Raw genomic sequence first — 11,476 nt, 5'->3', positions numbered from 1 at the left:
TACATTACTTGGTTAAGAACTTCGCTATACCATGCGATGGTAGACGATCTATGGACGAGACATGCAAGCAGTGATCGTAATGGCGCACGCAAGGGACGACGAGCACAGGAAACACAGTTATTGGGACAACGGGAACTCCGAGAAAAATTAGGACCAGAACTCTTTGATTTTGGGACAAAATGTTAAGGATTTTTTTGGTATTTTAAAAATATAGAGATGTCTTCAATTAGATCTTTTGATTTACTCTAATGGTGAGAATATTCATTTGTTTAATTGAATATTCTATTATTTCAAATGTTTTTATCACGATAGAGACTAAATTAAAAAAAATTTATGGTATAAGAACTTAATTAAAAAAAAGTATAAAAATTTAATTAAAAATTATTCAATAAAACTATAAGGAGATGCGGAATAATTAAATTTACAAACAAAGTAACAATAACAATGTGAATTGATAATACCTTAATTAACAAATACTAAAACGAAGATACCTTAATTAACAAATTATCCTAGTTATTTCAACGTAAGAATATTAATATATTTAAAAGATAAATATTAAATACACCACTTCTGCATACACATTTTTTTTTCTTTTATTTTTTATGTTAAAAGTAATTAATAAAAATAAAAAACATACATAAATAATAATATAAATATATTTTCTTTTTTCATTCAAATACACTAAAATAAGTTACGATTTGGAAGTGAGGAAAGTTCCAAAGAGAAAGATGCCGCTGTGAAGTGATAGACTTGAGCTTCTCTCCAGAAGCTGCTTAGCCAGGAGACACTCTGAGATGGAAGTGGCAACTGGCAAGCAACAGAATATTCTAGCAAAAAACTTAAAAGTGCAAAAACATACAGAACCCACTTGGCCCTGCCATTTGCCGATAATAATATCCTACTAAAATTTACGTGTTGGTAATAGTAATGGGTTTTGATTTACATGGTGCGCATAACGTAATAGAACAGTTGTATATTCACATTGTAATAATAAAAATGTACCGCGCTGAGTCATCTAAGATGTATAAATCTTAAAAGCTTAGTTGAACAAGTAAGAGAAAACGATTACTCATTACTCAATGAGTTGGCTTAGAGCAGATAATGGTAAGGTTGCTTTTAAGTAGCGGTAGGAATTTTTGACGCAACTTACTCAATTCCTATTTGTTTATTACTTTATTGTTTGTGGGGTAATGGTAATTGTCCATTTGAGTTGTTTAAAAGTTAAAGAACCAGACAAGTTGCAAGTGATTGCATTTCTCCTTACTTATTATACTTACTAAGATATGGACATTTATTTCTTAGTTTCTTTACTTTAATTTATAACATACAGAGAATATAAAGAATAGATTTTTTTTTTAAATTTTTTAATTATTTAATAAAGTATAATATTTTATTTTATATTTTTTTAGGGTAAAGTACTAAATTGGTCCCTAGGTTTGGGCGTAATTCTGTTTTGGTCTTTAAGGTTTAAAGTGTTCTATTTAAATCCAAAAAAGTTTCATTTAGCATCAATTTAGTCCCACAGTGAGGTCAAAATTAAATAATTAACAAAATATCCTACATAATAACAGTTCAAGAACAAAATCGATAATTTGGAGAACAAGTACAAGCTCCAGAGACACAAAATCAACCATTGATGCATCAATATATTTATTTATCATTTTCTTTAGTTTTATAGAAAATATTTTATTTATATTATAAAAAAAATAATAAATAAATGTATTGATGTATCAATGGTTGATTTTATGCCTCTGGAGCTTGTACTTGTTCTCCAGATTATCGATTTTGTTCTTGTACTGTTGTTATGTAGGACATTTTGTTAATTATTTAATTTTGACCTCACTGTGTGACTAAATTGATGCTAAATGAAACTTTTTTGAATTCAAATAGAACAATTTAAACCTTAAGGACCAAAACAGAATTAGACCCAAACCTAGGGGACCAATTTAATACTTTACCCTATTTTTTAAATGGGACTAAAAATTTTATGTGAAAAAATTATTAGATGATAAAAGATTATGTTTTATCAAATTAAAGAAAAAAAGGTTAAAAAATCTACACGTATCTAATCCAGTAAATATCCCTTAAAAAAAAACTATAAACTAACATGAAATAACTATTTTTTAATAGACTAGAAGGCATCATTATATACTTATCAAAAATAGATTATCATTTGTATCCATAAAAGATATAAATGCTGACAAATGTACCCATATAAGAATAAAACGACAATTGTATCCATGGAAGATAGCTTTTGTGTGTCAAGAATACCTAACGGACCAATTGTATAACCAACGTCTGGGTACTCTTGGCACACGGAAGCCATCTTCCGTGGTTATAATTGTCGTTTTATTCTTATATGGGTACATTTGTCAGTATCTGTATCTTTTATGGGTACAAATGGTAATTTATTCATACTTATCAACATATCTGAATATAATTATGCATAATTTATCAATGAAATTCTATAACCAAGTAAAATATATAACTAAGTTCAACTAAATTATTATAATGTGTTTCACATTTGTAATCCATCCTTTTTTTTTCTTTTTTCTCTTTTATTATTGTCGTCGTTTTTATCATCACCACCTCATTCTCCTTCTTCTTTTCTTATTTAATTTTTTCCCCTCCTTCCTCCTCCTCCTTTTTCTCTATCATCATTATTATCGTTATCGTTATTATCGTCATTGTCATCTTATACGTAAATAATACTGTTCATCCTCTTTTGAATATTTACACCTTTTTAGTTAATTTCGTTGCATTATCTACAAATTTTTTCACTTATTTTTTTTATCAATATTTATAAATTTGCAACTCAAGTCTTCATGAAATACTTAGTTCCATCACATCATTTAGTTGAAAATTTCGGTATTAGAGTAAAGATATTTCGATATTATTTTTTAAAAATTTATGTGATGTTATATATGTCAGATACGACATCTTCTTCTTATATGTAAATGTCACTATTCATTTTCTTTCGAATTTTTGCACTTGTTCAACTTAATTTCGCTGCAATATTTACAGATTTTTCAACTTATTCTCTTTTCTTTCAAAATTTGTAAATATGCAACTCAAGTCTTTATGAAATAAGTTCTTAGTTCTATCACATCATTTAGTTAAAAATTTTGATATTAGAGTAGTAAAGACAATTTGCTGTTATTTTCGAAAAATTTATATATTGTTTTGTATCCGAGATAAGTATTGAATTCATTAAATGTGTAATATTTTTTTAGAAAGATTCAATATTTTTTAGTGTCGTGTTATTGAATTTCTATTATCAATTTTAAGTAATTTCGGTAATATTTTATTTTATTTTATAGAGTCAAATTGATCTTTTAGTATGCAATTTAATTTGCTCTTTGCATTCTGTATCATTGTATTTAAATTTCGTTGTCACTTTAAACAAATTTCGGTGCTAATTTTGTTTTTGGAAAGAATTCAATTTAATAAGTACAAACATACATTCATTCAACTAATAAGATTGTAATACATTACAGATTCAAGTTTAATATGAGAAACAAGTATTCTAAAAAAGTAAGATCAATAGAAAAAAAAGAAGAATAATAAGCAAAAGAAATACAACATTAAAAAATATTTATGTATTTTGTAATATTCAATGTCAAAATTAAAAAATTTATGTGTTATTATTAAAAAATTTTAGTGTTATTTTTCGGATAAATTAAACACAATTCACAATTCTTCTTCTTCTTAACAAGAATTTGTGTTATGATTAAAAAATTTTGCTGTCAAAATTTAAAAATTTCTCGTATCACGGTTGAAAAATTTCGGTATTTTCTAATAAATTATGCATAACTCAAAATTTCTCATCCTTTTCTTCTTTGTCATCATTATCTTTTTCTTCCTTTTCTGTTGATCTTCTCCTTCTTGTTTCACATATTCATAATTCTTTTTATTTTATTCTCCAAACAAAAATAAAAATAAAATAAAAGAAAAAATCAAACAAAAAAATACATAATGCTACAAAATAGAGGTGAGCATGGACCGGGTGAAGCCGGGTTCGCATTGACCCGAATTCGACCATAAATAATGATCAGGTCTATTTTTAAGACCATTATCCGACCTTAGACCCAATAAAATTCGGGTCTTGATAAACTTTAAGCCAAAAAATTAGAATGATATTTATTTATAAAAAAAAATTACTTGTTATTGAGAAATTGATATCTATATTTAAACTTGAATGTGTCCATAAATTTTAATTTTATAATTCTTTGATCTATTTCTGATTCAACAAGTTTGATTAAAAATAAAACAGTAAGACTGGAATTAATTTAAAAAACATATACCTTTTATAGTGAATCACGATATCACCAAAGTTTGGATCCTACATCTTTTAAACTTCTAAATTTTTTAAAACAATTATTTCGTAAAATTGCAACATTCACATAATAATTAGAGTCTAATAATAATTTAAAGTCTCATAATAATAATTAAATCAATTACACACCAAAATACATATTTAAAATCTCATGAGAACAAAATATATTTTTTTATGCAGGTTCAACAGGTGGGGTTCGGGTGACCCAAATCTTGATACCCGAACCTGATTTAATAAACTAGTCGGATCATTTATTGAAACATCGGGTCTTATCAAGACACAATGAAACCTGGACCAAATTAATCCCAAAGTGATTGAGTTCATACCGGACCAGGCCATGAACACCCGTTTTGTAAATTTACTAGAAAGAAAAAGAGGAAAAAAAATAAACGCAGGCAACAATAACAATAATAAAAGAACAATGATAGGGCAAAATACACCAAGAAAAAGGAAAAGAGACGAGAAAAGAAGAAAAAATACAGGATACAAATATTCACGTTAATGGAGAGATGGAATTTGAACTAACTTAAGAATTTATTTGGGTAGGTTTTTAAGAAAATATTTATTTAATTTTAAGTTATATATTTTGAAAAAATAAACATAATTTTATATTTTGGCATCTCATATAAAAAGATCAATTATGTTTGAGTTACAACAAGATAAATATACTTTTTTGTTTATTTATTATGTGAAAAAATATTTTTTTTAAAAAATCGTTTAGAAAAATATAAATTGTAACTTTTCAAGAACAATATTTTTTTTATTTTTTTAATGTTTTTATTTTTATAACTAAAAATTTGTCAAACACACTAAAAAAATCTTTTCTTATTGTTTTAATGACGTCCAAACAAAGATTAATTAGGATCTATTTAGATTTACTTTTAAAAAAATAATTATTTTTTATCTTTTTCTAAAAAATATTTTTTAACAGATAAAAGTTATTTTTACATTTTAATAGATTTAAAAAAAACGTATATTTTTTTAAAGCAAAATACTATTAACTAAAAAGCCAAATAATTTTTTTAAATAACAATATTTTTTAAAAAAAATTTATTTAAATAAATTTAAAATTAAATAAAAATATTTTATTAAAAAAAAGACTTTTTTAACTCGAAAAGTTAATCCAAAGCAACACTTTGAGTCCATGTATACATTACGAATGAAATTTTACATTAATGTACCACTTTAAAATTAAAATGTGATGCAGGTAACACAAAGAAACCGTGAAAATTTTGCAAAAATAAATAAAAGTTAACCGAGGGCGTAAGTTGTGGGTAGCACGTAGCATAGAGGACGCAAACGCTTTCCCTCTCTGTCTCTCAGTGAAGGGAGTGTCTGTCTGTCATCTACTTCCTTCTCCTTCCTTCTCACTTCTCGCTTCTCAGTTACACTCACCAACCATCCAACCAACCTCATTAATCTCTCACCAAATCCCAATGTCTCTCCCCAAAACCCTACTTTCCCTCCTCCTTCTTTTTGTCACCATCGCCGCCGTTACCGCCGATGACTCAGCCGTCATGTCCAAACTCCTGAAATCCCTGACCTCCCCGCCCACCGACTGGTCCCCCAATACCCCTTACTGCCAATGGACCGGCATTACCTGCGACTCCTCCAACCGCGTCACCAAAATAACACTCTCCTCTAAGTCCCTCACCGGAACTCTCCCCTCCGATCTAAACTCCCTCTCTCAGCTCACTGACCTATATCTTCAAGAAAACTCCCTCTCCGGTCCACTCCCTTCTCTGTCCGACCTCTCTAACCTCCAAACTGCCTACTTCGGCCGCAACAACTTCACCTCCGTCCCCTCCGCCGCATTCTCCGGCCTCACCAGCCTCCAGAAACTCAGCCTCTTCAACAACCCTTCCCTCTCCCCCTGGCCCTTCCCCACCGACTTAACTCAATCATCAACCCTCAGCGACCTCGATTTCGGTTCCGCCGGAATCACCGGCGACCTTCCGGACATCTTTGACTCCTTCCCCAGTCTCCAGAACCTTCGCCTCTCCTACAACAACCTCACCGGAGCATTGCCCAAGTCCCTCGCCTCCTCCTCGATTATCAACCTGTGGCTTAACAACCAGCAAAACGGTTTATCGGGGACAATTGAGGTTCTCTCCAACATGACGCAGTTGGCTCAGTTGTGGCTCCACAAGAACCAGTTCACCGGTGGGATCCCTGATTTGTCGAAATGCGATAGCCTCTTTGATTTGCAGCTTAGGGATAACAAGCTAACCGGGGTCGTTCCGAGCTCATTGATGGCGCTTCCGAGCTTGAAGAACGTATCTTTGGACAACAATGAGTTGCAGGGTCCTGTGCCGGTGTTCGGTAAGGGTGTGCAGGTTACTCTTGATGGGATCAATAGTTTTTGTAGAGATACTCCTGGACCTTGTGATGATAAGGTGATGGTTTTGCTTAAGGTTGCTGAGGGTTTTGGGTATCCCAGTCGGTTTGCGGAGTCGTGGAAAGGGAATGATCCTTGCAGTGGTTGGAGTTTTGTGGTTTGTTCAGGGGAGAAGATTACTACTTTGAATTTTAAGAATCTGGGTTTGCAGGGGATTATTTCACCTGCATTTGCGAATTTGACTGATTTGAGGAGCTTGTACCTCAGCGGGAACAATTTGACTGGTTCTATACCCGAGAGCTTGACCACATTGCCCCAACTTGAGACTCTTGATGTTTCTAATAACAATCTGTTTGGGGAGGTTCCAAAATTCCCTCCAAGGGTGAAGTTATTAACTTCTGGTAATGCTATGCTTGGGAAGAATCCTGGTCCTGGGGGAGGTGGAGGAGGGAGCAGAACTAGTCCTTCTGAGGGGTCTGGTCCGAGTGCAAGTCCGGTTGAACCCAGGAAAGGTAGTTCCTTGCCGCCGGGTTGGATTGCTGGTATAGTGGTTTTTGTTTTACTTTTTGTTTTTGTGGTGGTCTTTGTATCCTGGAAGTGTTATGTCAGAAATCGGCACCGGAAGTTTGGAAGGGTTGGTATTCCTCAGAATGGAAAAGGAAACTTTAAACTTGATACGGAAAGTGTTTCCAATTCCAATGGATATGGTGGTGTGCCAAGTGATTTGCAAAGCCAGAGCAGTGGTGATAGGAGTGATCTTAATGGTTTTGACGGTGGAAATGCCTTGATTTCAATCCATGTTCTTCGGCAAGTAACCAATAATTTCAGTGAAGAGAACATTTTAGGTAGAGGAGGATTTGGTGTTGTTTATAAAGGGGAGTTGCCTGATGGAACAAAAATTGCTGTCAAGAGGATGGAATCTGTGGCAATGGGAAACAAAGGAATGAATGAGTTCCAAGCTGAGATTGCAGTTCTTAGTAAAGTTAGGCATAGACATCTGGTCGCTCTTTTGGGATATTGTATCAATGGCAATGAGAGGATTTTGGTATATGAGTACATGCCTCAAGGAACATTAACTCAGCATCTCTTTGAGTGGCGTGAACTTGGGTGTGCTCCCTTGACATGGAAACAAAGGGTAGCAATAGCTTTGGATGTAGCACGGGGTGTGGAATACTTGCACAGCTTAGCTCAGCAAAGCTTCATTCACAGAGATTTAAAACCCTCAAACATACTATTAGGTGATGACATGAGAGCAAAGGTTGCAGATTTTGGGTTGGTTCGGCTTGCACCGGATGGGAAGTACTCTGTCGAGACACGGCTGGCTGGAACATTTGGGTATCTTGCTCCTGAGTATGCAGGTATAGAGTGCCTTTAGTTTAACTTGTGCATAGAATTTTATAGCCATAGCCGGTGGTTTTACTACTTCAATACTGTGTTCTGCTGTTGACAAGATTAAGTAGCATCAATGGCAGTAGGAAAGAAGGGAAAATAACTGTAGTCTGCACCCTAGATGTTTAATAGTCCGGATTTAGGTGTTCCTTTCTTTTTCTATTAGTTTTATTAATCGGCTTTATGTGGTGTGTTTTCCTAAAATTCTTTGTGGTGGATGGTTGCACATTGTGTAATATGTTGTGCGGCCACTTATAAATGGTTACAAGTATCTAATATGATGAATACTCTAGGTGCAGTAAATCTTGGATTGCCATATTGTCATGGGTTTAGGTGGTAGGTCTCTGTTGCACAAGATATCTTCCCTGCATATTTCTTTCGATGAAAATTTCACCAATTTCAAATACTGAATTCTATGCATTTGACTGTTATGGGCATTGTAAAATGTGGTAAACGTTTTTTTTTTTTAGGTTCTTGGTTTGTTTAATTTTAAGAGAGATATATGTTCTTGATAACTGTTACATTGAATGTGATTTGTTGCATCAATTGTAACTAATGCAATCTTGATTCTTGCCAGCTACTGGAAGAGTGACAACCAAAGTGGATGTTTATGCATTTGGAGTAGTTTTGATGGAACTTATCACCGGTAGAAGGGCATTGGATGATACTTTGCCTGATGAAAGGTCTCACTTGGTTACATGGTTCCGAAGGGTACTAATTAACAAGGAAAACATACCAAAGGCAATTGATCAAACTCTTGAACCCGATGAAGAAACCATGGAGAGCATATATAAAGTGGCCGAGCTGGCGGGCCATTGCACAGCCCGTGAACCATACCAAAGGCCGGATATGGGGCATGCAGTGAATGTCTTGGTTCCACTTGTCGAGCAATGGAAACCAACTAGGAATGCTGAAGAAGACAACGGTGGCATTGACCTTCAGATGAGTCTTCCTCAAGCTCTGCAAAGATGGCAAGCCAATGAAGGCACTTCTACAATGTTTGATATGTCATACTCACAAACCCAATCAAGCATTCCCTCTAAACCTTCTGGCTTTGCAGATTCCTTCGATTCAATGGATTGCCGGTGATGTAAAACGATTGATAAGCTACCATCTCGGTTGTGGGAAATAACACCGCGGAAAAAGCTTAGGCTGTTAAGCTGTCTGATTTAGCAGCATGATGAGTTGCATGTCACCATATTTGTTTACTTTAAAAGGTATCATTCTGTTGAGCTAAAGATTATATGACGGTTTGGGTTAGAGGTCGGAAGCATGTTGTTTCTGTGGAAGGGGAAGGTCCTCGAGTTTGTCAGAAATGTCAATTGTATTATATTCTTTCTCCCTCTCTTCTAATTTTGAATTGGAAGTGTGTCTCTCGCGCAGGTAATTGTATCCAGTGAGTATCTACTAGACATTAAACTTGGTCTCTCTTTGACCATATATGTAAGGTCTTATTTATTATTTATTTATTTATTTATTGGTCAGCTAGTATTTGTGAGGTTCAATGTGTTGTAGTAGCATGTTCAGTTTTTCGTTTCAAATTCTGCATCGAAATCATTATTTGGGTAGAAGTTATTACAATATAGATGTTTTACCTACTTCATAATTGAGTATGTTACACAAAAATCTAATCATCAGTCATTCATATGAGGAGAATAATTTAGCTGCTAGTCTAACAAGACCACCTTGTGGGAATCTGTAACATCTATGTAATGTAACAGCATGGGTTCATGCAACATTTTAAAATGTTTTCAACACAACTTAAGAGTATGTCGGTGTGGTGCGTATGAGAATGAAAAACACTTTTGTAACCTAAAATGCACAATTATTGCATTTAAATACATTAGTTTGTGAATGTTGAATGTTCTTTTTTGGTAGTGAGGATACAGAGTTGATGGGTTGATCTGATCTCACATGCACGTTGTGCATATAAGATACGTGAGCGCATGTATGTATCAAAGCTGGAGCCGCTATAAAATCTTAGTATAATGATAACTTTCCTAACAATGCACATGTCTTGCTCATTATTTTCTATATTCTTTATTCTCTGCTTACTGGTTAGGCAACTTGCAAACCACATTCTAGAGATGTGTTCTTTAGCTCTTGTCAAATTATGGCCAAATTCACTAGTTCAAAATATAAGAAATCAAAATCCCTATTATTAGAATTAGTTGGTCACTTAATTATTATTAATGGCTGCTAATTTTTCCAATAACGTGAACACCATATATGCATTTCTTTGTGTACACGCTACCGGGCAGGTTTGAAACAAAATTTAAATTAATCTATGTGGACATGTTCCAAAATATATTTGATGGATCAATCTTCTAAATTCCAATTGGCAATTGCAGTATACATTATTATTAGTAGTTAAACAAAAACATGACACCCCACTCTTGAAGACAGACTAGGTCGACTAGCCTAAACATTTTTCGCACAATTTATGGTCTTGACGTGCTAATTAAGTTTTGTTTTGTTTTTGTTTTTTTGTTTTGCTGGCTTCACCGAAAGCAAAGATACAAAGAATTCTATCATTATTACGCAAATTTTGGTAAAGCTTTTATTTTTCAAAAGTAGTTTATAAAGGCTAATTTTTATAAGATGAATTTTTAAAAGTTGTAGCATTTGTATTTGATAAATCAAATTAAAAATTGCTTTTAATAATCACAAGCAACAACAATTGCATTTGGTAAAATAATTTTTAAAATTTAAAAATACTATAATAGACATAAATGCAAGCATTAAATTTAAAAATTAGTTAACATATGAGGTTATATTAGACTTTTAAATTTTGAAAAACACAAGCCAACTTTGAAAAGCTCTATCTTAGGTGCTTTCAAAAGTACTCCGATCTTTTAAAAGCTGCAAGCACAAGCACATGATCTTTTTTTATTTACCAAACACAAAATGAGGAACTTGAGTTTTTAAAAAGTACAAGCACCTATTCAAAAAGCTTTATCAAACCAAGGCTAAGTATTACGCAAATTAAGAGAGAGAGAGAGAGAGATTGGAATCTGATGCCAAGATTGATCTAAATATAAATTTAAATTAATAACGACGCCCCCCAATCATAGGGAGAATTGAAATGCAGTTTGATGCTGAAAGGAAAACAGAACAAAAAGTGTTGATGATTAACATGAATATATTTAGCTTGATTGCCGCTTTGTTGCTTAATTAGTGGCCGAAGAGAGGGTAGACATTTGATTTTTCTTTTTCTATTTAGAAGCATTGACCGCCCAACAAGATACGGAAATAGTGCAATTCAATTGTAGCAGAAACATAGTTTATAGAGATTTACGTATCCATATCACTAAACCAACAAGATATATAGTAGTGCGGTAGTGCCTAAGACTAAGAGTTGGCAGTGGTTCTTAAATCTTTCCAATTTAGAAGCACATTCTTTTGAGAACAAG

The 11,476-nt window shown here is 33.1% G+C and overlaps 1 protein-coding gene across 1 annotated transcript; it reads left to right on the top strand.

Moving 5' to 3' along the window:
- The first annotated feature begins 5,609 nt into the window (after positions 1 to 5,609).
- On the top strand, positions 5,610 to 9,568 carry LOC107629419 (receptor-like kinase TMK4). Its single transcript, XM_016332208.3, has 2 exons — positions 5,610 to 8,032; positions 8,641 to 9,568. Exons 1-2 carry the CDS (start codon positions 5,773 to 5,775, stop codon positions 9,150 to 9,152), a joined length of 2,772 nt encoding a protein of 923 aa, XP_016187694.1. The 5' UTR covers positions 5,610 to 5,772; the 3' UTR covers positions 9,153 to 9,568.
- The last annotated feature ends 1,908 nt before the right edge of the window (positions 9,569 to 11,476 follow it).

Source organism: Arachis ipaensis, chromosome B3 (genome assembly GCF_059453495.1).
Source record: "Arachis ipaensis isolate K30076 ecotype BB chromosome B3, ASM5945349v1, whole genome shotgun sequence".
Classification (NCBI taxonomy): Eukaryota; Viridiplantae; Streptophyta; class Magnoliopsida; order Fabales; family Fabaceae; genus Arachis; species Arachis ipaensis.
The sequence above is the reverse complement of the archived record's forward strand: the minus strand, read 5'-3'. Positions and strand labels throughout refer to the sequence as shown.

Excerpts from the sequence above, each read along its gene's own strand:
- LOC107629419 (XM_016332208.3), top strand. The coding sequence starts at position 5,773 with ATGTCTCTCCCCAAAACCCTACTTTCCCTCCTCCTTCTTTTTGTCACC. Across the intron at positions 8,033-8,640 it reads TCTTGCTCCTGAGTATGCAG|CTACTGGAAGAGTGACAACC; the intron begins GTATAGAGTGCC and ends GATTCTTGCCAG.